Source organism: Lepisma saccharinum, chromosome 20 (assembly GCF_977018435.1).
Source record: "Lepisma saccharinum chromosome 20, izLepSacc3.1, whole genome shotgun sequence".
Lineage (NCBI taxonomy): Eukaryota > Metazoa > Arthropoda > Insecta > Zygentoma > Lepismatidae > Lepisma > Lepisma saccharinum.
The window spans coordinates 65,117,506-65,143,923 of NC_139248.1; the positions used below are offsets into that span (position 1 = coordinate 65,117,506).

General features: G+C 37.6%; 1 protein-coding gene across 1 annotated transcript in view; it reads left to right on the plus strand.

Annotated features, from left to right (window-relative positions):
• Positions 1-25,032, plus strand: part of ppan (Brix domain-containing protein peter pan) — a 49,461-nt gene extending 24,429 nt beyond the window's left edge. The window contains exons 4-9 of the mRNA XM_083142022.1: positions 51-374; positions 2,122-2,306; positions 10,235-10,379; positions 14,266-14,375; positions 16,651-16,880; positions 24,747-25,032. Coding sequence (XP_082998148.1) covers positions 51-374; positions 2,122-2,306; positions 10,235-10,379; positions 14,266-14,375; positions 16,651-16,880; positions 24,747-24,985 — 1,233 coding nt within the window. The 3' untranslated portion in view covers positions 24,986-25,032. The remainder of the gene's footprint in view (positions 1-50; positions 375-2,121; positions 2,307-10,234; positions 10,380-14,265; positions 14,376-16,650; positions 16,881-24,746) is intronic.
• The last annotated feature ends 1,386 nt before the right edge of the window (positions 25,033-26,418 follow it).

Genomic DNA, 26,418 nt, shown 5'->3' on the forward strand with positions numbered 1-26,418 from the left:
ATGTCAGTGATTTAAGCTTTGCTCTTGAAGAAATTGCTTGTCTCTTGTAGGAACGAAGGTACAACACCATGCGAGACTATGTCTCGGTGGCAGGCGTTCTACATGTGACCCACATGTGTATATTCACCCAAACTACAGAGGGCGTTTACATGAAAGTTGCAGGTCTTCCGAGAGGACCCACGCTGACCTTCAGAGTGCACAGTTACTCCCTCATCTCAGACGTCTTGTCGTTACTCAAGAAGCAGCTGGTAATGGAGAAGCAGCTTCAACACTCCCCACTGCTCGTGATGAACTCCTTTGGTGGTGAAGGGATGCACATGAAGCTGATGGCTACATTATTCCAAAACATGTTCCCTTCAATTAATCTATTAAAGGTAATGCTTTTTTGCAGTCTTCCGGTGTGAGTTATCCCCCCCCCCCCAAAAAAAAATAACGAGTCCTGTCCAGAAAGTAGCACCCGTTTGGTAATATAAAAATAATAAAAAAAGTTAGTTGAACAAAACCTGTTTACTTTGAAAGTACATGCAAAATAATATACCGTTATTTTAAGTGATTTTTATTTTATTTTTCATGTGATGTTTCATCCTTTCTGAAGGATAGACACACACATACAACACAACCTTACATGATTAGTAGAGGCATGCATATTTTGTTTTTGACGAAAACACAAAATGTGAAATAACAAATAAAAAGTAAAAAAAAAAAAAAAGTAAAGTGTTCCCCTGTGCATAGCACCACGCCATGAAGGCGTATAGGGGGTGTGGGGGTAACGCCCCACACTTTCTTGATTTTTCATGTTTCTGAAAGGTGTGAGGTGCATTTTCCAACCCTGTTCTGTCACAAAATGATGCGAAATGAACAGCAAAATGCAAAATAGACTCTTCAACACGAAATTTAGAGTTTATTTACCGATGCTACACTTTCTGAAGTTTGAATTATCCTGTGAGTTATGCAATTCATGGAAAATTGATTAATTCTGCTGTAAATATTTGAGAAGCAAAAATGAACTCCTTTATACAGGAATAAACTTAATATTCTGGTAATGACATAAATGTGCTATTAGAAGGGATATGTTTATTTTCTGTAATAAGTGCAGATGTTAAATCCAGTTTGGGATTATATGCATATTCACATTTTTAAAACCAAAATGTCATTGCTTTTTCACTGCTATAATAGCGAAATTTCATTTTATTTACCACTTTTGAACCCGAAATTGACTTGGTTTTGTACCAAAATTTTGCTTTTTTATTTACCAAAAATATGTGCCTCTAACGATAACCACTTAAGATGACTGGGTATTATTTTATATCTATAAAAAGTGTTTATGCGAACCTTTGAGAAGAATCTAGATATAGTCTGAAAATGCATACATACTAGGAAAACGTCCTAGCAGCAAAAATATTTTTAATTTAATTTTAGCTATTTAGATTCAGAAAGCAATTAAGTCACATTTTCAACATTTATAGTTGTTCAAATTTTGACTTCTATTTATTTAGCACTACTAACATACTTTTTTTAAAAAAAAAATACCTTGTGTGTTTTTGTTGCAGTAGGAGACCCATGTATTGGATGACAGCAACAGAAAGTGTTAACAGGCCCTGTACAGTGCAACAAGAGTTTCTTCTGAAATGTGTCAATTTATTTTGTGCAGCAATTTTCATCGAAAAATATTTGTATTTATCAACAGGCCTAGGCATAATTGTACCTTACTTTTTGTGATTATACTGTAATTTCTTTAGAGACATTCCACGAAAAGTTGTGTTACTCCACGTAATTAGCAAAATTAATTAATCTGAAAATTATTAGTGTTAGTTTTTGTTGTTGTTATTTTTCCCGTCAGCAGAAACCAAAAAGTACCTCGTACTTCTATAAAATCAATTTATTCTGAATATTTTAATCCAATCTCATGTCTAGAACCTTACGCTTTTATGTGTGAAATGCCACATACGTAACATTCTAATGCCCCTTTATTGATATTAATTTCATGTCACATGTTAATTAATGTGTAAAGTTTAAAGTATTAAAATTGTGATTGAGGGATTGGCCTTTTAAAAAAAAAAATCTTCAGTTTTGCGAAGGTTGAGAACCGCTGATCTAAGATGTGTTAAATCTTGCTTTCAGGTTGTCCTGGATGACTTGAACCGATGTGTTCTTATGAACTACAACCCTACCACAAAACTTATTGATTTCCGTCACTATGCTATTAAGGTGGTCCCTGTTGGTTTGTCACGAGGAGTGAAGAAGATCGTTCTGAGGAGAGTTCCAGATTTATCCAAGTTTGAGGACGTAGCAGACTATATAATCAAGTAAGTGGACACAGTATTTTTTTTAAGCAGTTTAAGATCTTAGGGCCTGTCCTGTAAATGGTCTGAAAAATATCCGAGGAATCTTTGATTTTTCGCAAACAAAATATAAAGGGAGTGTAATAACATAAATATCTGTTTTCTGTTTCATATACATTATACAGTGCCATAGCAGGGTTGCTACGCGACTGGAAAACCTGGAAAACGGGGAAAAGTCAGGCAATTTGGTTGGTCAGGGAATAGTCAGGGAATTTTGCATATTTTCTGGAATTTACGAGCATTTTGGAGTTGCAGGAGAACCAGTTACAAAATGAACAAACGGTTCATTTGCAGTTCCGAATTCAGTTGTTGTGATCCCAGTCCCCCCAAAAGATTCAGTTCAGAAACTTGTTCCTCTCGTCATTATAACTTCTAGTCTGTTACGTACAAAATTATGGTTCCTTCGCATTTCGATTCTATATTTATTCACTCTCGGATCTTGGATCCGTTCATTTTGCGACTCGTTCTTCTGAACCTGTTCAAGACCGGAATTTGGAGAGGCATGAGATTTTTCCTTAGAGAACAAGCTACTCACGACGAAACCTACGCACCAGCCATCCTCAGAATTTCTTAAGGAAAAATGTGTGCTTTGTGTGTGGTGAGGAAATTTTCTTTCTTCAAGAACACACAAGTTCGGAACCCGTTCTCTTTTGATACGTGAAGCGGAGCAGGTTGGTGTTCGTACAGTTCATTGGTTTTGGATCTGCAATAAAGCTTGAAGAGCAGAATTTCACGTAACTGGCTCTGGTTGACATCACACTGGACGGGTGCGGACGCCGAGTAAAAACAAAGGGACTCAGTACTTCGTTCCCCCCATGAACCCGTTCTGTGAATTTTAGTCCTTCGTTTGCGACCCGTTCAGTGGTTGACGTCACACTGGATGGGTGCGGACGCCGAGTAAAAACAAAGGGACTCAGTACTTCGTTCCCCCCATGAACCCGTTCTGTGAATTTGAGTCCTTCGTTTGCGACCCGTTCAGAAGCAACCTGATCAACTGGTTCATTTGCTCGTTGTCATAGTTTTTACATTGCAGAGATGTGTTACACCCGATAAATTAGTGATTTTATGCAGTATCAGTGACGTCATTATTCGAATATGCACGTGTTTTGTGCATGTAGATCGAATTTATTTTTAAAAAAACTGGTGCGAAATAGAGGAATTAAACGTACGCTGGTCACACATCATTGTTAGGTTAGGAATGTTGGTTTGAAGCCGATAGTAATTTTACGTATTTTTTGCGTGTAGAATGAAATTTTGCTGAAAAGTGGTGAAAATGGGCTCAAGTTCCTTTTGTTTTATTACGATTTCATCATGCTACAAATGCAACTTTTACATGGTTCGATTTCGATTTATGTCTGTTAATGCATACTGCAGAGTTTTAGCGATTACTTAAGATTTTGTCAAATACGCTTTTGTGGTTAGGTTAGGAAGGTCAGGTTTGGTTGTCTTACAATTAAAATAAAGCCCCTGTACTAAGGTTCCGATTTATTTCTACATTCAATCCCACTAGTTTATGATACTTACTGTTGCTTGTCAACCGGAGAATACCTTTTCCGTGGGAAGCGTGTATGATTGCGTAAGGTCATTTTGAAGTTGTTTTTTTCAACATAAATAACTTTTTCCGAATCCAAATAGTGCTCATTATTTTAAGGAAGGCTCAAATTTCGTGTCACAATGAATGCCAAAATTCTATGATAATTAGTCTTCCTGCTAGGAAACTTTGAAAAAAAACAACAAAAAAAACATAAAACATTTGGAACTGTTACCTTTTAGTAGACAGATTTCGATATTTTCCCGTAATATAAAATTGGTTCCAGCATGTGGAAAACTCAAATAATGGAGATATTTGATTCCAAAGTATGGCCTGCATATATATTTCTTTTAGGTGTATGGTTGGTCACCGGCCCCATTCACGTTCTGAATTTCCGAAATATGTACTATTTTCAATAAATTAAAAAATATAATCATTAAACTTATTTCATATTTTCTAAAGGTACATGACCTAATTTTGTGTTGGTTCTCATTTGTATTGATATAATTGAGCTTGTATACTATGACACTTTTTCCTCGGCTTACTGATCGGCAGGTCATATATTTCTCAAATTAAATTAAAGAAAATTGTTTTAATATTTCAAATCATAAGTTGCCCAAAAGTTCAATTCAAATTTTCATGTGTCAACTTAAGCTTACAAATAACTGTGTTACCTTTTGCAGAAATAAAGAAATTACCACATGTGAAGAAATAAAGAACTGTATATTATAATCAAATTTCACAAATACGAAGTATACGTTCATAATACATCATATTCAGCATACAATCACCTCATCAACTAAGGTTTGACATTTCGTTATCACATTTTATATTTCAAGTCAGTTTAATACCATGTATAATCACTTTCGATCTTGCGTAGATTTTTAACGGGAATATCGGCACAAAATGCTCGATTATGAACAGTAGAATCCAAGACGAATTATGTGTATTTATACGTTCAACAGATTTTCCACATTCAGAGTACACATTTTATGTATATTATCAAATTAGGCCTTTCATTTATGTAGCTACATATATATCCACAATACTTATCTGTTGGCTCGTTATGAAGATAAGATGGCTGCCATTTTTACGTCCTATGGACCGGTCACTTTTTAATGTCCTATTCACTTTTTAGGTTCTTCACGGCCTTTCTGAAGATCGAAAAACCGTTACTGCTCTTTTTGTGACATTTTTGTCACCTTTCCTGGACCAATCTTGTTGTTTTACATAAAATATTTCCAATTTAGGTCTCCGAAATATTTAGCGACTCCATTCTAGTCGTCCGTGATCTTAAAGATGAAGCAGTGTCTCCAAACTCACACTGTTACAACTTTCAGCACAGCATACAAACTTGCGATTACTTTTCAAATGACAATTATTGAATTGTACAGATATTATGCATGAAAACGCATGTAAAATAAATTAGATACAATAAAATAGATATTACAATATTCTATCACATGTTTATGTATTTTCTTTTCACCTTTTGCAGTAATTTTAAGTTTTACAATTTTGGTGGGAAAAAGGTTTTTTACGTACAACTTAGATTTTTCCCTTTATGTGAGTTGGCTATGTTTCACAACTTTACAACTTTAGGATTACTCTTCAAGGCGCTCCTTGTAGCAAATCGTAAGTTTATCGTCGAAATTCTACCAAAACTTATTTCAAATGGATTGTACGTGTTGGTAATGCATATTAAATACATGTTCGTATCCATACATTTATGAATGAGCAAGCAAAAGCTGTTAAAAGCAAACATATGTGCGATATTGCATAAATTGGCAATTTACGGTAAGCACTTTTTTGATACGTCACAAACCAAATTACATCGCTGAGATATATAAAACATTCCAAATGCCCGAAGTCCACATACGCAACTCAACCAAAAAAAAGCCAAAGTGATGTGAATCAACCTTGTACAAATATAAGCCACCAAATACGAGCTCAAATCGTAGATCTTCACTGATAAAATTATTTTATTTTTCACTTTATGATGGTACTCATTATGATACCGTCATAATACAAGTTACATTGTAAAGCTTTGATATATGCCACATTTTTATTGATTTTTTACACCACCTTAATTGTAATGACTTAGTAAATGGGGAAGTACAATAGTTATTTATTTTTTCATTGAATAGCATTATATTAATCACTTGGTAAATTTTCAGCTAATAACTGTGTATATTCATATTCATAATAATTAACGTGCCTGCATATTTAATTGAAAAACGTGAGGTTAAAAAGCAAAAATCATGACGACAAATATGTCTGGAAAAATTTCATTTCTGGTCTGGAAAACCTGGAAAAGTCAGGGAATTTCATAATCAAAAAATCGTAGCTACCCTGCATAGGGGCCAATAAGAGGTGTGGAACCAGGGCTTATTTTAAATTTTGACCACAGTGGAGCAGTGGCGGCGGGTGGTCTGGATCTATGGGTGTGCACCTCAGCCTTGCATCCGGAAGAAGTGTTGTCACCCCCACCCAATTATTCCTGCCCATTTCTGCTAATTGTATTAGCAATCCAAGTTATGACGCACCTTTTAGTGATAATGAGACGAAAGCAGGGTTATATTTCATGAAAATGTATAAAAATAACCAAAAACTCAATATGTTGACCAAGGCAGAATTTATTTTATTTTAAAACATAAATTAAATGTTAAAATGAAATAAAATCTGCCTTGGTCAGCATATTGAGTTTTTGGTGATCATGGAAACAAGGCTTAATGGTGTTATCATACAAATAAGGTTTATTACAAATTCGAAATATCATAGTGATTTCTTTAATAGATGTGTCTCTTTCGTGACCTGCAGAAAATTCACATCCTGACAAAAATCACCCACAATACTACACCGATAAACTGTTATGGTTTGTAAGAGATAATAATTGCCAATGTTTTGTGTAATTACCGTATTTTAGTAATGTATATTACCATTGTATCTAAAGATATTTGTTTGGCGGTTACATGGCGATAAGTAATTAACTGATAAACTTACTTTTCATGTTTCCGCACAAATTTCTTTTGCAATCGATTTCGTCACCCATCTGGTGGCTTCGTCAGGCGTGTACTGTCTTGCTGCAGGTGGCGTGGTTGCTTCTTCTTCCGCTTGTGCTCATGGCGGCCCTAGTTGACGTAGTCCTTTCATTTTCTGCCGTTCCCGTGTGGACGTAGTGCTTCCTCCTTTTACCGTGCAACTGAGTTTTGGCGCTGTAAGCGGTGCTTCCCGCTCTCGTCTGCTTTCATGGAGCAGCGCTTGTTCACATGTGCACGCGGGCTTCTTTGCGAATGCTTGAGGTCCGTGCTTGGTTTCTTGTCGTGGGGAAGGAGCAGGTTGGGTGAGTGCACATTTTCCTGATAGCGGGAAGCCAGGTTTTACTGAGGACCCCGGGGTTAGTGTTGAGGTCGGCGGGCATGGTCACTATTGCGTAAGTTTCCTTTGAAAACCTTTCCAATGTGGATTTTGCTTGCATGACTATTTTGGCTGAGTCTGTGTAATGGTTTTCGTCTATGAGGTGGCAGGAAAGGCCTGTTCTTCTCCTCCCATGCCAGTGGTCAGCATCATGCTCCTTGAGCGTATCATCGAGCCGGCGCTTTGTCATACCTATGTACTTGCCTCCACATGTGCAGGTGATCTTGTAGACACCACTTGTTGCATTGGGGTCTGTGTAATATCGTTTGAAATGGGTTAGATGGGAGGCTATCGAAGGCTATGGTCTGCTATCTTGAAACTGCCTGTTTTGAACTTTCTGAATTTTCGTGGTTAGGCCAGGATGTCGAGGAGGCCGATCCATTTTTCTTTCGTCTTTTCTTTCTGTGGGGCGTGGCTGGTTCATTTTTCTTCTTTTGGTAGTGTCCAGGAGGTGGAGGAGTTCCTGTCGGCTGTACTCATTGCTGACGCCAAGGGAGATGATATGATTGAATTCAATTTGCAGGTCTTAGGGATCCGAGGTAAGGTTGATGGCCCTCTGGAAGAAGTTGATCCAAATGTTTGTTTTTCTGCCGTGCAGAGTGACCGGAAACTTTGTGGATGTATTGCGTTCCTGAGTTGGGTTTTATGTACACATTGGTCTTATTTGTCATTTTTCCTGCTTATGACGAGATCCAGGTAGTTTAGTATGCTGCCCTTTGGATGCTTGGGTGGGCCGAATTGCTCGTGGTTTTTGTAAAGAAGAATGGAGTCATCAACATACCATCTGTAGCCAATTCCGGAAAGGAGGGGTGAGGACACAACATTGGTTTCTATTGCATTCATAACTATGTTGGAGAGGATAGCAGAAAGGGGAGTTTCCCATGGTCAGGCCTTCCTCTTGATAGAAGTATTGGCCTTCGAACTGTAGGGCAGAGGTTTCCAGGCAAACTTTCAGGAGGGATATGATTAGTTCAGTCTCATACGGGCTTTTTGTGTTAGTTAACAGCCACTTCCTGGTCTTACTTATTGCAAGGCTTCTTGGTATGGTTGGATACATTTCCTGGATGTCTATGCTGGCCATTTTTATTTTGTCAGCCCCCACGGACCTAAAGCGTTCACAAAAAAGCCTGCCTGCATATGCGAACAAGCGCTGCTTCACGAAAACAGATGACGAGAATGGGAACCGCCGCTTACAGCACCAAACCCCCATTGTGCTGTAAAAGAAGGAAGCACTGTGCCTGCACGAGAACGGCAGAAAGTGAAAGGACTACGTCAACTAGCGCCACCACAAGCACAAGCGGAAGAAGAAGGAACCATGCCACCCACAGCAAGACAGTACACGCCTGACGAAGCCACCAGACAGGTGGCAAAATCGTTCGCGAAAGAAATTTGCTCGGAAAAATGAAAAGTAAGTTTATCAGAGTTAATGTAGATTACCTTTTTTCAACATAAATATGTCCTATAAGAAACCCAAGTTTAATGCAATAAACGTTTCAGCGTAAAGCGTAAACTTCAGAATTTACTCAATGTCATGGGGATCCTTGAAACCCTTATCAAATGCAACTAGTTCCTTCTCAAAAATTATATCAAATCAGTGACATATAGTATAAGTTAAAGATTTTCATATGCACTGAATAAATGAATTGTATTGACTGTTATATGACAAAAATTTAAAATTTTCGTTGGACTTCCAAATACAAGTGAGAGTGTCTAAATGACACCAATTCCTACGACATTATGAATGGGTTTAATTCAAACCGCTGACATTTTTTAAGTATTTCTCCAGCACCTGTATCAATGTGTTGCACTAATCACAACTGGCCTTGCATCGTTGAATATGCTCATTACTACATTGCACGAATTGGCATATATCAAAGCAGTGTTTTGAAAGCACTATTCTAATTGCAACCTGTTGATCCCACTCTCAAAAAACAGACTGAAACAATATCATCTCTCTGCTCTTTTTTCCTCCGTTGACTGCAAAACATCCAAGAGTTTCTTTGTTCTTGTTTTACAACATTCTTCCTCCCTTGCGTCAAAGAATGTCAAGGATGGATATATCCATTGAACCCACTGCAGATAACAAGTGGGCATGATGCATATGCCATACTCACTTAATGGGTTAATCCCCCTTGGTTGCTCCCAGATACCCATTTATAGGGCCATGTATGTATGGTGAATAAAAGATCATTGAAAGTACAAAAATGGTCACATTGCAGTGTCCAATATACAGTGGAACCCCGATTTTACGTTTCCAGATTTTACTCATTATACAGTCAATCTTAATGGCACCAACATAGCAATATGTTATAAAAGATTCCTAGATTTTATATTTTCCCACATTTTAAGTTGTCCACCCCCCTCTGAAAAATGTAAAATTGAGGTTTCATAGTATATAAAATGGCATTTCGGTGTTAGAATAGAGTCTATGTTTCGAAATTTGAATTAAAAACTATGGTGTTACACAATGAGCCACGGTGGTGCTCAGGATCAACAACCATCGTAATACCCCTTTACTGACTGCTTCCAGGTAGTGATCCTCCATCCCTTACCCCCAAACTGCCAACACCTCAGTGTGAAAAAGATGAGAGAGGGCTTACATATCAGCTATAAGTGCACCCCCTCCCCTCCCCTTCCCTCAACCTGCACAAGGCCAACCAGTAACTTTCCCTTTCGACGAGATAGCTGAGATTTTCCATACCACTGCATGTTCAATTTAGACTTGGCATCGCTACAGGTTGAAAGCTTCTGGTTCTGCCATCTTTTTTTCTACCACTGACGATGTGGCTCGCAGCCGCAAAAGTTTAAATTTTGCCAGTATCTGGTGACCGTTTCTTCTTTCCTTTCTGCTTGTTATTTAGCAATTGTGGGCCCTCCTTCATTTTATCCACTATTTTAACCTTAATATGCAGTGGTGCTTATTCTGCCATTTCTTCTCATTGTGTAGATCTGAAGTTTTATCAGAGAGTGAAGGTGAGGATGATCCTAGCAGTCATGTGACACTTCCACAGAGTTTGAGATCCGGGGGAAACCTAAAGGGCAACAAATCAGCTGTAAGACTTGTGGAGCTGGGACCAAGACTAACTCTTCAGGTAAATTTCTATACTCTACAAAGGATGAGAATATAGGGTGTGATGGTATTATGCACTATTATTCTCAATGAATATTTAATTATAATACAATATAATGCTATTTCATACAATAATGGGTATATGCAGGCACGTATCCAGGAATTCCTTTCGGGGGGGGCTCAACACCTTTTTTTAAGGGGTATAGTAAGAACCTCACAATTGTGTGTTTAGGACCAGAGGTGGCAATTGGGTTCCAAAACGGGGGTGGGGGGGGGTGCGGAGAGCGTTTCAAGGAAAGTTTACTTTCTCTTGGTAGTCAAGGCTTAATATTAAGAGGTCATAATGTTGAGGCAAAAAAAAATAAAAAATGGGGAGCAACTATCCCTTCTTAAATCGTTGCCATTGTAAGGCTATCATTTTAATCAGAACGTGAAATCTGAACATTTTTTACCACTCGACTCCTCTGTTTCCATGCATTAATATTGTGTGCCGGAACCATCTCAGTATGTGGGTTTGTCCATTTCTTCTCATCAGGTATAAAAACATCTATGGTGTCTTTGAGTGTTTTTACGAAGCTGATACACATGCACGGGATGGACAATCCACTCGACGACAACGCGAGATTCAAATTGTGGGCTGCGAACTGAACGCAGACAGCTCTCGAATATTTCTCTCTGATTCGAGCCTGAACACCACTAAAGTGTCTTGTCCACCCATGTTTACAGCTCTTATAAAAGCCGAAACCCACCAAATTGTTCAGATTCAGGCCTTAGCACTCATAAGTGTTCAAAAATGCCTGTCACAGCTTCCGCTGTCTTGTCATGTATCGGCACGAAACAAAGGAAGTCTTCTCGAATACAGGTGGATCACGAAACAATTAATGCACAGGGAAAACCCTTCCGTTCCCAACACATCTAATGTTTCGTCTCCCAGTATGATGAAATGCTTACTCATTTATCTCCAGTGACGTGCCGAAGGGAGGTTTGGTGAGGTAATAACCCCATTTGATCCAGTATTCCTTTAAGGAAAAAGAGGAACGTCAAAGACAGGGAAAAAATGGCAAAATCAGGACTGACCACCAACAATAGTATGCGTAACCCCTCTCCCTTCCGAAAATCCTGGGCACGCCTCTCTTTATCTCGGACACATTTTTTTAAAATCAACTCACCAGAAGTTTTTATCATCGTATTGGAGATTGAAGTAAGATGCGTTCTTCCTGCAGATTTGGATATGATCCTTTAGGGTGCTGTCGTCTGCCTGCCTTCACACCTAACCTTAACAAGGCCCTAATTTTTCATCCTTGTGACTTGGATTTTCAAGACTTAGGAAGGTTTCAGACCGAAGGGACACGCGATGCATGTCGATTGGAATGGGCCAATCAACAGCAACGTTTCACACCATAGTGACACAAACGTCCGCACAAACCTAACGTTCAGGCGACGCGGTGTGAAATCTCTCTTATTAGGCCACTGTCATTGTCACCTCGAAGTAGTAGCTCTTGTTGACCACAGAAAAAATTATCCTCAACCGGTTATAATGCTCCTCAGTTTTCTTCTCTCCTATATTTTCTGTGCTTGTTCACTATACAGGCAACACCTTACGATTTGATATACACAGGACATGTACTATGTCGACATTTTAACGAAAAATCGGTTGAAGTCGAGGACGGCTAAGTGGTTCGGTTGGTAGAGCCCTGATTTGGGTCCTGGTAGACCCTGCAATTTCCGCCTAAAATGTTTACATATGCAACACCTTCTTGCTTTTTCTTCTTGACATTCATAAAATTTTCGGCTCTCTCTTTATGGTAGTTAAGTGTTTGAATGTGTTTCGAACCCAGTAGGCTTAAAGAAAAGTATTTTTTTATACCATGAAATTCTCGGACTGCATATACGAAATTTAGTTCTGGCAAAACTAAATCATCACTGAAAACTTTGATTTTCAGTTGATCTATGCAGTTTATTTCTGTTTTAATAAACCATTCCAATATCCGGTACTGCTGAAATATTCACTTTAGAGAGAGACCTTTGATCTCTTCGGCTCTCGAACAGAACTAGCACTACACTGAGGAGCCGGAAGTTCTGCTGTCGTCAATGTCTTCATTTTCGAATCACTATATCTCATAAAGCAATCAGAGGATGCTGACTGATCTGATCACCAATCGACTATATGAATTGTCACACTTACCTCTGAAATCTCATTAACCGATTCTTTGTACAGATCTACCGAAAAATTGAATCCGCGTATTTATATCCTCATTATATTCTAGAACGTTCCGCAGATAAAACGATTCGTTAATATCGCCAGTAGTTGACTCCTTCTCTCATTCAAGAACGTACTCTCTCCCGCCTTCCAGTGATTAGTTTCTACATAGTGCTCAAGTGCGCTGCGACAACACCGAAAGCGCAAGAAAAGTGTACGTGCAATATTATCAACAACAGGGTTATAGAACATTCTCCGTCTTGCCTCGATAGTTGACTATCTCCTTAAATCATCGTCACATTATTCAAAAAGCCAAAATCCTGATTTTATCTAGTGTAAAATAAAAAAAATCCTGGGGGGGGGGCTCGAGCCTCCTGATTCCCACCTTGGATACGTGCTATTGACAATAATAGGGTTATAGAACACTCTCCGTTTTGTCTCGATAATTATTTCTCTCAGATTTATAAATTTATTATCTTCACATTATTCAAGATGCCAAAAATCTAATTTTATCTAGTATAAATTGAAAAATTTCATGAGGGAGGGGGGGGGCTCGAGTCATTAACAATAACAGGGGTATAAAACATGCTCCGTCTTGCCTCGATAATTATTTTTCTCCTTACATTATTTTCACATTATTTAAGAAGCCAAAAACCTAATTTTACCTAACGTAAACTGAAAAAATTCCTGGGGAGAAGGTCGAGCCCCCTGTGCCCCATCTTGGATACGTGTTATTATCAATAACAGGGTTACGGAACGTTCTCCGTCTTGCCTCGATAATTATTTCTCTCCTTAAATTATTGTCACATTATTTTATTTCACACCACAAGAAATCAAAAACCTCATTTTATCTAATGTAAACCTAAAACTTTCGGGGGGGGCTCGAGCCCCCTAAGCCCCCCCTCTGGATACGTGCCTGGGTATATGTTACACACTGCACTTCAATCTAATGTACACCTTAATTAAGGAGACTAAATTTGACCAAAATAGTGCACAAAAGATTCGAATAAATGTAAATTTATTGTAAAATATCCTATTTTGGTGCAGAATTATTGAAAATTGTACATATTGCATATTTAGATGAATTGGTACACCAAATCTAGAAGGTGTGATGCTAGTAATTATTAGTGATTATAGATTATTTACTTGTTCCGAAAATGTAAAGCTTTAAATATAGGGAAATCCACATTTATTGTGCCTTCTAAAATATATATTAGGGATGGGCCGATATGAAATTTTGGCCGGTACAGATATAAAATTTACCGATACCAATAACCGATATAAAATTAGAAATGGTCCTTGAATAACCTGAAAGGTTCATTGACGTTCTTAATAAATGTGAGTTACAAGGTGACTGCAGTGAAAAAGGAATTGCATATTTAGACATTTACTTGTTTAGAAAGTAGAGCATGGAGATTATCCATAACAATTGCAACAAAATGGCAGAATTTTGCACTAAATTATCTGATATTTATCGATATATCAGATTGGTAAAATAATTGTAATTTTATCGATAAACCGATGCACCGATATGCCTATATCGGCCGATACCGATAGATTACCGATTAATCGGTCCCATCCCTAATATAGAAAATCAACTGAAAATTTATCACCTGTTCATGCATTCCATATTTAAGTTTGAATCGGCTTACCACCTGGTAAGAATGTATGGCAATGTTTTACACTGAGAATTTCTTTTTTACAACAGCTGCTGAAGGTGGAGGAGGGGTTGGTCAGTGGTGAAGTGTTGTATCACGATCTCTATGAGAAAACAATGGAGGAGAAGAAATTGATCCTGGAGAGAAGAGAAGCAAGAAGGTTCGTGTGATGAAGTATTTCTTCCTTATTTGATGGCACCTCATTCCAACAGTTGACTAGGCTTCCCGGTTTCAAACCTTTTTTTCTATTGGCCTTACTTCCCAAATTGGCATGTCTGTTTCCATTTACTCACGCCTCCACCACTTTAAATTTCCTAGCCAACTATGGTAGTTAGAGTAGTTGGGTAATAATAAGGAGATAGATGATTTTAACAGTTTACTTGGATTGAACAGAAAATAGGATGAGAAACGTAGTTGGCTGAAGCACTTACCTCCGCATACTGACGGCGGCACTGGCTACTGTCAATGATGCACCAACTAATTCGTAACTAAATAAGGATCCCTGCCTCAGGGCACCCTTCACTTATACAGTAAACAGTTCCGCCGTACTTTGTAACCTCATTGAATTCTCCCATGGAAGTCTGAGCATTCCAGGAGACTGAGGATACCGGATGTGAAGTACACCAGGGGCATGTTGAGTATCTGAGTGATGCTCGATCATTTACTTGATGGTGTATGCTCATTGATCAAAACATCAGTGCCATCATCTGTGATTGCACGTTGCATAAACTAATAAATGTTATAATATTATATTTATTGCTTCTCAAAACAATGATGGGTGCTAATGAATGCGAACAATTTTTGTTTTCACACACTTGCACGACTTTGCAAAAACTATGGTGTATGTTTGTGATAAACAACACTTTCATTTTAATACAGTTACAAAACGTTGAAAATTATATTAGCTTCCTCTGTAATTACACCATACATCAAGTCATTCATCACAAATACTTCTTCATTAGCCACCATTTCCCAAGATCTAAACACAAAATTATATATTCTGTACCTTAAACCAGTGCAAGGTTCAAGTTTGCTCAGGAAGCTAGTGAGCAGTGCTCACCGAACAACGCTTATTTGACCATCAAGTAGCTGAGCAATCACATTGCACGCTGAGTGCTAAGATACTTGACGCTCCCCATGAAGCAAACGTTCTGCACTTCCATCCCTAGCCATTTACAGGAGTAACATAATTGAAGTTGGTTTTATTAATTTGCATTACCTAAATTCAGAACTGGATGATCAAATGACATCCTCACTTCCACATAGTTCATCCCAGTGGCCAACGAGGCTAAGGCATCTGGATCCACCACCAAGATAATTCTTTGTGGGACCATGTTGTCCTGTTTTTGTCCTTGTATTTGCTGAGCACCCCTTAACAGCATCAGCTTTTAACTATGGTGTGGATATTTTATCCTCGAAGACAGTATAGCTTCTGTAGTTGTTAGTACACGTAGTCTTAGACAGTAGAAGTTTTAGCAATTGATTTAGAATGTTTTTAAGAGACATTTTTTTTTCTTGTATTTAGGTCCTATTTTAGTTAAGGGGCTTATGCCCATATTGCATGACTGGTACAAATAGCTAGAGGACATATTTTTGGTAAATAAAAAAACAAAATTTCGGTACAAAAACAGAGTTGATTTCGGGTTCAAAAGTGGTAAATAAAATAAAATTTTGGTGTTATAGTGGTGAATAATCACATCAAAAGTGCTATATAAAATGACATTTTGCTTTTTAAATTTTGAATATAATCCTAAATTTGATTTAAAAACTTCATTTATTATACAAAATAAACTTATCCCTTCTAATAGCACACTTACGTAGATACCAGATTATTAAGTTTATTCCTGTGTAAAGGGGTCCATTTTTGCTTCTCAAATATTTACAACAGAATTAATCAATTTTACGCGAATTGCATAACCCACAGGATACTTCAGACTTCAGAAAGTGTCACGTCGGTACATAAACGGTACATTTCGTGTTTAAGAATATATTTCACATTTTGCAGTTCATTTCGCATTATTTCGTGACAAAACAGGGTAGAAAAATGCACCTCACACCTTTCAGAAACATGAAAAATGAACATTACAGCATGCTATTTCATATTCCGTGTTTTTGTCAAAAACAAAAAAACCTATGTACTTATGTGCCCATGATTTTCAAATCACAATCTCCCTGCTGGCATAGTGGTAACATTGTCCCTTTGTAACAAAGGGATCCCAGGTTCAATACCTAGTGAAGGCAAATTGCTCAGTGGTTCAGATCTCACTTTAAATTGTAGGTCCAGTCCCCATTAGCCTATCTGTGCCTAAAATGAATTTAAAACAACAATTAAAATTTAATTAAAAAAATTAAATCAGTTATTCTTTACTATTTTGTATCTGATTTTAAAGTTCATTTTCTCATTTTGTTATTAATGTTTTTATTTTTGTGTACAGAAAACTGAGAGAGCAACGCACAAGAACACAAGAGGAAAATAAAAAGAAGAAGGAGTTATTGAAGGCACAACTAAAACAGAAAGCTCTGGAGGGAATGAAAAAGAAATCAGAAAGCGAAAGAATGGTGGAGAGGGCAGTGAAAGATTCACATGAAGCGATACATAGAAATATGGAGGAGGATGACGATGCCGATTGGTACAGAAAGGAAGTTGGTGAAGAGCCTGACAAAGGTAATTTTAAAATTCGAATGTTATTTTCTTGTTATCTTTATGTGACTTTTTGTGTTTTTTTTATTACAGGAAAACCTCGTTAATACGAAGTTCAAGGGACCAAAAAATGTCAACTTCGAATTAAACGACTTCGAGTTATCCAAACTTTTCAAGATGGCGCCTGTTTTCAGGTGTAAATAAAGTAGAGTATAAATTACCCCCACAAAGGATGTTTTATACTTGGTGGTAGCTCAGAAAATAAGCTTTATATGTACTATATAATAATATTGTACGTTTTAAAGAAAGTGAAAAAAATGTTGCACAAAATGAGAACACTGAGCTTAACGTGGACACAAAGATTACAAGGAGACATTTAACACCATTTATCCTGCCTAGTTATACAACGGGTTATGCACGGGATGCATGTTGTGGCAAAAAATCTTATAAAAAACTGTATTTTCTTTTAATTATGCAAAGTTGTTGCTCTTCCACGAAATTCTTACAATTTTAGTTCATAAGAAACCCGTTTGCACGGAAACCTACAGAAAAGAAAACAATCTCGTTTATTGCAAGAAGTGAAACTCGGAAGAATCTTGACAGTAGTCACACTGGCACGAGCAAGAGACGGGAGATAATCGGACAGAATGAATATTGGATTTTATGTGCGTTCACTAGAACATTGTGGGTTACAGGATTAACTGGTAAGAGAAGATTCTCTTGGGAGAGAACACAACTTTTCCCTGGCACAAAACAAAACAAAAAAAAATCGGGGCTGTAAATTTCGTTCTGGTTCGGCTATCTAAAACACATCGTAAAAAAGTCACGTATTCTCTGCTTCAGTTAACTTCGTATTCGCCCCCTCCCCTTTTTCAGGGAGCAGTCCAAACTCTTCCTCAACTTGCATTGTAATCCACTCTGAAAAAGTAAACACACAACTTGCGATGTTTGCACCTAATGTGTATCCTAGGACACATTAAACAGTGCCGCACTCGATAATCACTCTGGTTTGGATCCCACTTTAAACTGTATATTTAGTCCTGCTTAGCTCATCAGCATAAAATGAACTAAAAACAAGTTTTACGAAACTTGCGTATTTTCAGATTAATCGACAATTTATTGTCGGTTTCAGGAGTATTCTGGAGGTCAAACACTCGCTCCGCCAAAACTTTTCCTCTCGTATTCCTACATTGAGCAGTGAGCTAATGGTTCTGAAGAAAAGTGGGGATTATATGGCTTTGCGAGATTCAAAACAATGAAGCTTATTCCTTCGCACTGGATGAGTCATTGCAGTTATCAGCAAGCCAGAGCTTTCCAGCCGCTAGACTAAACACTGGCACCAGCTGCAGCATAAACACAATGAGACCGGCTGGAAGTTAGAGCAGCAGGTGGCAGAAGGGAAATCATGGGCATTTTAAAGATAACGCAGGTGTCGAAGACCGAACTTTTATCAGCAGTGTGAAAAAATCCCATTACCATGCACACCAGTGGCGGATAATGAGCTGTTGTAGGAAAAGGAAGGGGGTCACTTTTCTTTTACTTATCATGCGGTTTTTGTTCGTTTTAAAGAAGGTTTTCAGAACCTGTTTGCTTTTTTTTTTAGACGTCAAAGGAGCCCGTGCGCACACGAGCAAGAAGATCGTGGCCGAAACAATTAGCAACGATTTATCCATACTGAAATACATTATAAATCCTATCTTATCGGCTGGGGAGTGGGAAGAACTTCGGATTAAAGGGTACTTCATATTAACCAATATCGTATTAACGAGGTTTTCCTGTATTTACTTGAAACACTTTCAAGGATAAAGCCCTACCCAACCTTCTCTCCGCCTCTCCCTTCCTGTCTCTGATTTACAAGGCACTAAGACTCTTCCGTGGCCATGCGGTCTAAGGCACTGTGCTTTTGATTCAGACTGCAGGATGGCATGGGTTTGAGTCTGCCTGGGTTCAGTCTGGGGGTTTTCGACCTGTGTATATGATCGGTGGCAACCCACCATTGTGAGGAAATTGGGGAGCTACGAGTGAGTAGCGTAACCTGGTCTCAGAAATCTCCTGTAATCGCTGAGGGTTCGACATGCTGACCCCCACGTCACGCCATTACCGGTTGAAGATCTCCACACCTCTAGGTAGGATTATGGGAGGGAGATCGGCCTAGGCCCTTCAAGGGCTTTTGAGCCACGGGTTTTATTATTATTTATTAGTATTAAGACCGAGATGTGTGTGTGTGAAGGTTAAGAGCAGGAAGAGCTGTTCCTCCCTAAACCCGCCAACCACAAGTTCACCACTACTGAAATTAATAGTAGCAATGCATTAATATTAACAATGGATATATTGTTTTGTGATTCGAGTTGTCATACCTTCATATGTAAACAAATGAATAAGAAGACCACTAAAATATCATGTGTAGTTTTGAAGAAATGGCATGGTAATTGCTGCCACGTTGAGGTGGTGAGACATGGTATACCAGTTGTCTTGATAGGGTTAATATAAATGTTAAGCTCATAATTATAAGGTGTTGAAGAGAAATCACTTTAGTCGCAAACTGCAATTTTCTGTTACTTTTATATAAGTCTCACTGAATCAATTAAAGAAAATAGTAATAGTATAATTTCATATTAGGCATGTGTAAATATTCTTAACAGTGATGATCCAACATGTAAATTATGCCTGTAATGTTTCCTATTAACATAATTAATATAAATAATTACCGGCTGTAGAATTTAATTTTTTGACTTGAGTGCTTTTTCCCGAACACCCTAGAATTTTAAATGTTCAAATTCTCCTAAAGAAGCCACGTGATGTGAAAATCTTGATAATGTGTATAGGATAATGTGTCCAAGAAAGAAATTGCACAAAGACTTTATATTCATCCAGAAACTGTCACAAATGTTGTTCGGCGGATACAGAGACTGGAAGTACAGACCGTAGAAAAGGCAGTGGAAGGAAACGAGTTACAACACCCAGGGATGATAGACAATTGAAATGTCTAGCAATTTATTTCTTGGACACATTATCCTCTAACATTTGAAGTATCCTTTCTTGCTTTCTTGGACTAAGATCTGTAACACCCTTCTTTCTACCCATTTCAATTTACTGTACTTTGTGTGAGCAAGAAGGAAGACTTCTGATCAAGAAATCTTTCAGTGAGGTTACGAAACCAATCCCTAAACAAATGTAACAATTGAACTATACATCAGACCAAACAAAGGTAACTAAACAATAGCAGAAAACAATAAAGCTTAACAATTTAATCAACTAACCACTTTCTTTGTTGATTTCTTCATTATTACCTTCATTGTTAAGAATAAGTAAAATATCAGAAAATGTACAGTATGTCAAAATAATTACAAAAAAAATAAAACACTGCTTGAAAGAAAAGATTAGATTTTATCACTAAGGGGCGATTCTTCTTTGCCACGAAGTGTACTACTGCTCAGCGAAGATGGGAAAGTCTCTCTGGCGCTGCTGTCCTGTGAGCAACTTATTTCTCTCAGTGGAATAGCGTCAACACTTGACGTGCCAGGCAGTAAACTAAACTAAGAATGGTCCTGCATTAAAATAATTCTGGCAACAGTGAATACCTCTCACTCAAATATTAGAAGACTCCACTTTGTTCGATGGTGGGGTCGGGTGGGAGGTGGGGGTTAGCAAGGAGTGCTCGATTTCTGATACCCTTTCAATGTTGCCAAACTTACATGGACGAAAGGTCATTGAGTTCGAGTGCATCTGTTATGTATGTTGTTTCTACCGAAATGAAGGGCAAAACCGTACATAGTGAGAGCCGAGAGGTTATTGTTAAATTTTTTGACAACGAACATAAGGATGTTACACATTTGCGGTCAATCAAGCTACAAAGCGTGCGGTGGCTGCAGTTCGAATGTTGGACACTTTCATAAAGAAAATTAGAATGGGCAAGGACATATTTAGGGAGGGGTGTCCCCCCTCCCTAAAAGATTTAGCAAGTATTAAAATTAAATAATGAAAAATGTATTTGTTTAGGTGTTGTTATATAATTTCCTCTGAACTTACTGTAAGACAAGGATTATATTGGGATCATACGTCTTTGAAGAACGGAAAGGATGTATTTAGGGAGTCCAGACTCCCCCCCTCCCCACCCGAAAGACTTATTAAATATGAACATTAAATAATGAGAATATACTCGTGTAGCATTTGTTGTATAATTTCCTCTGAACTTATTGAAAGACAAGGATTTATATTAGGATCATACAGCTTTAAAGGACAGGAAGGGTGTGTTTAGGGGGTCCAGACCCCCCCCCCCCCCACACACACACACACCCGAAAGACTTATTAAGTACGAAAAATTAAATAATGAAAATACTTGTTTAGCATTTGTTGCATAATCGATGGTTATTAATTTCCTCTGAACTTTTTAGAAGGCAAGGATTATATTGCGATCATATGGCTTTGAATGACATTACAAAGAAGATTTATATACAATACTACTCAAAATATGCATAAGATATTAATCAGAAACTTAATTTTCTCCAACTGCATGTAATATCATTTTTGTTATTCTATAAGTATTCAATTATTCATTTATTTAACACCCAATCGCCGCCACTGTCTCTGAGGATATAATTATAATTAAATTGAAGATAAAATCTATTTCTTAGATGGTAATATTTAATATCGCATAGTAAGAATCACAACCATGACAATAGATTTTATTGTTATTAATTATTCAACCACTGACCGTGCCACCCTCAACGTCGCGTTTTGCGGCAGGTTTGCCAGAATTCCATCTGTCAGAGAACAGCTGGGAGGCAACGTGGCAATAGTGTGCCATTTGAGAGCAGAGGAAAAGAAGGATTTCCCCCCAATTCTCGTCTGCTGCCGTTCACCGGAACAGGAACAAGTGGGAGTGGATTTTAGTTCGCATATTTTCCGGGGGTTTTCTCTTCTTTGCTGAGCAGTACAGAATTTGGAGAAATCCATTCACACACAATTTTGCCTTGACCTGCCACAATGCAAAGTATACAAGTGATATAATTTTGTAGGGTCAACATTTGTAGAAGCAAAAAGGAACTAAAGGAAATATGAACTCACATTCATATAGAGTACAATAATATGCTTTAATGATTATTATAGAAATGTTAATTTTATTAGTTATTTGTTTTTTGGTGCAGTTTTATGTGTAACTTTTGAAATTTTTAATTTTGAGTGAATATTTTGGAATTAAAAGTGCTTATGTATTTTTGTCATTTTCTTATGTCTTTTAGTCTTTTCTTCTATATAGTTATGTATTTTAGATAATTGCATTGAATCAGCTGAGAAGATTTGCCTAGAAATGTTTTTGAATTCATGAATGAGATAAACCATTCATTACAAAAAAAAAAACTAATTTTGGCACTGAATTTAACCCTTGAGATGTGACATGTGGTGATTGAATTTGCACCTTTTTTTTCAAAACCTATTTCAACCTAATAACTACTAACACTATTTCTACAAAACCATGTCGTCATATTGAGCATAGAATCGCAATTAGCTAAAAGTGGCAAAAAGACCATGTAAAATGAATTGAGTCAATCACTGTTGAGTGTAAGCTGTTAGGTATTGACGTGAAGCTGCTTTTAATGTATACAACAGGCAAACCATTGATTTTAATCTGAAAGAGAAGCCACATATACTTTCCTACTGGTGGCAGTCTCTACAAAGAACATCGGCTGTTGTTAACATTGATGTTGAGAATTGTTTCTTCTTTTGTCACTGGCCTGCATTGAAAAAGTTTGTTTCAAATTATAAAATATGTGGTTGTTATGGTCAAAGCAAGCAAAAATGATGCAAGTCACTAGTCACCATCATCCTTTGCCGTTTCCTGCCTCTGGCTGCGTCGGCATAGAAGTCAAGCCTCTCCATTTTGTCCTGGTTTTCCACCACTCTTCTCTTTCCACGGTGTTCCAATCTTGTCCTCTTCTAACACTCTCCGCTATCTGCTCTTTCCACCGACATCTTGGTCTCCCCCCCCCCCTGGCCTTACTCCCACTCCTTGTGCATTGTAAGCTTTTACTGGCTGTCTTTTTGCATCCACCCTCTTCATGTGTCCAAACTATCTCAGCTGTGCCTGGTCTATCCTGTCCTGAAGCTTCACCACACCCACTGTCCGTCGGATCTCCTCATTCCTTATTCTATCCCTTCTAGTCTTCCCCAATATACTCCTTAAAAATTTCATCTCCACTGCCTGCATCTTTCTTTTTTCTCTCTCTGTCATTGTCCAAGTCTCTGCTCCATATGTAATTATTGCCACATAGTGTGTGTTATATACAGGAGTGCCCATCCCCCAAGGCCCATGAGACACCCCCCCCCCTAAAAGGTAGAACATTTCTCTCCCCCCTACCTGTCGTTTATGCCGAATTAATTACTCAAATTATTTTTGTCCGACAAAATTTGGAAAAATATAATACCAGAGGTGCAACCATAAAATTTGTCAGGGGGGCAAGTACCAGGATAAATGTACCAGTAATAATAATAATATTAATAATGGCTATATTATTATTATTATTACTGCTACTACCAGTAGTAGTAGTAACAAAGACGTTATTATACTCATAAATAACGCAAAGAGGTGGTTAGAAGTCTGTGCTAAAGCATTTGTTTGGAACAAACGATATGAAACATTTTTCAAAACCGTCAATTTCACATTAGCTAATTATGGAAAACAAGCATACAAACCGTATTTTTGAGTGGCAGAAAACGAATGATAAATGCATTCTGAAGATACACGTGTAACTTTCACGCACAACATATGCTTTACACATATGAGACATAAAATAGAAAATACATATTCAACAAGCTAACACTAAATTGTGTACGTATTGAAAGCTTATCGAAACCAAATATACAACACACATTGTTTAAGTCCATTACATTACAGAACAGAAGTACAAAGGGAGTGAAGCGAGCAAGACATTTTTTAGATCCAATTTTTGCAATTGAAAACAATATTGATTTAATAGGGTGCAAATAATTTCACTGGATGCCATGGCATTCTCTCTTTTACAACTTTTTTATATCACTCTGTGCCCATGGTCGACTCCTGCCGCCCCTAGCTAAAGCTCTGAACTTGACGAAAACGAGAAAAGCAGATAATGTGAGCAAAGCAAGCAAGAAAATTTTACAAAATGTATTTTTATTTGCATAAAATTTGAAATCGAAGGTGGTAATTGTACCTCTGTGCCCCACTGCAGGTGCGCTTGGCCATCAATGTTTGTCCCCCCTTGCCCCCTAGAAGTGACTTCCGTCAAAGGTTGAGGGGCAATGACCCCCTGACCCCCTGTGGTTGCGTCACTGTATAATACAGAAATATTTAAGTAATATATATTTACTTTAGATACTTTAGGCAACCTTATTCTGCACAGTTTGTCTGCTCGACTAATCTTGTATTAATACGAATACCATGCCGATTCTAAAGGCGTAAGAGGTGGTGTTTCATTTCAACCCTAACGCCGCGATCATCCACAGGTAGGTAGAAAAACTATACATAATAACCAAAACTAAAAATCAATAACAAGTCAATCAAATGATACGATCCCCCCATTTTTGTGTGAAGATATATAGAATTAGTATAAAATTTTGTCCCCCCAAAAATTCTCATGATGCAAGTGCGTCATGATACACCCCTGTGGGTACTCCTGGTTATATATATTAGTCACTAGTAGTCTTCAGTTTCATTGGCTTATTTCTCATAGAAGCCTACTGAAAGTTGTTTAGTATTGTATGCAGTGACTAATGCATGCTTCATGTTTTCTTTATTTTCAATATCTCACCTCCTACATTTAATTCCACGACCCTTCAACACCCCTAGAAGATTAATCTTGGCACCACATCTGGAAGACAGTGCTTCTTCATGTTTCATCTTATAATTTTTTCTAGATTTGTTTGCCAAGAAGACGAGCGGTGGGTTGAAAAGAACAAATTCGGAAGAATATATTGAAAGTAAGAAGCAGAAGACTGATACGTCTGATGAAGAGGAAGAAGACAAGAAGGGCAAAGGTCACAAATTTAGAAAGAATCCACTACAACTGAATGCTAAGAAGAAGAAGAAGAAGAAGAAAATGAAGGGGAAAAGTAAAGGAAAAGGGAAAAAGCCAAAGAGGAGAAGGAGAAAGTGAAGTGTTATGTTCTCAGCTGTACAAAACTAAATACATGGTTCTTAATGAAGAAATTTGTTTTAATTTCAAATGGTGTAAAACCTTTTCTTCTCTTAGTCACACAAAAAACTGTATGTTGCTTTGCTTATGTTAATGGCCTCCTCAATAGCATACTGATAACGCCATTACCTTTGTTCGTTTGTCTCGTAGATCACTGCTGTCTCTGAATAATTTTGACATGCTGGTTCCGAAAATGAAATCCATTTTTACACATCACTTAATTTTTTTTTCCTAATGCAGCAATATATTAATTGCCTTAATTTCACAATAAAATGTGTAGTTCCATTATTTTCAAATAGATGGCTCTGTTTAGATGGTGGTAAAATATTGATTTTCTACTTTATAAATCTTCCCAATTTTGAAATATAAATGAAAAAAGAATTGTAAACATTTAGTCCACTTTCCACATGACACATTGGACTTTGTATGGACTTTTATGTGAGTTTTATTTACGAAAAAGTTTCTTCACAAAATATCCAACAGTTAATGTTATAATATGGTGGGGGTTATTCAGAGTGAAGGGAAAAAAATTTACATGTGTGTTTTTCTTTAAATGTGGTGACAAGCATTTGATCGAAAAAGACATCATGTATGTGTTTGAATAAGCCTGGTATTTTCTGTTGTGTGTGTTGTCAAACAGAGATTCTACACTCCTCAAAATAAGTTTGGAATATTGTTAAGTTAGGCAATAGGTAATAGACACAGCCTGGGAATACAAGAACACATGGTATCTGTCTGGTGAATGTTCTCGTCTATTTGCTGACATATGCCTCCATGCCTATCACCTATTGCCTAATATAACAATATTCCAAACTTTTTGTGAGGAGTGTATCACAAGTTTTGTGAATAAAGCATATTTGGTGTATTTCAGCATGAAATTAGGTGACCAAGGTGACCCACATGGTGTGTGTTGACGCACTGAAGTCTTGGGTAAGTGGTAAGAAGAAATGCATGCATTTTGGAAAAGCTATGATATGAAGCCCCGAGACTAACTTGTTGACTTGCATAGGTTGCTATTTATGTATCCGGAACTGGCAACACTAATGTTGCTAGGTAACATCTAATATATCCATCGTAAAGTTGGACATTTCTATGGTATATCAACCCAGAACGTTGTGCTTACAAATGCTATTTTTGTTTGTTACAGGGGCTTGAAAATTTCATCGGATGCCATCAATGGAATTAACTCGAACATTTTCGAGCAATGATTTTCTACGACTTTCGACGTGGATTATCTCAACAACCGTGCATCGATCAACTCACTTCGACTTTTGGCGATGAAGCACCATCTAAAAGCACTGTATATCACTGGTTTAGTGAATTCAATCGTGGCCGTCGTTCGCTCATGGACGAATCTAAAGAAGGCCATCCAAAATCGGTTGTTGTGCCAGAAA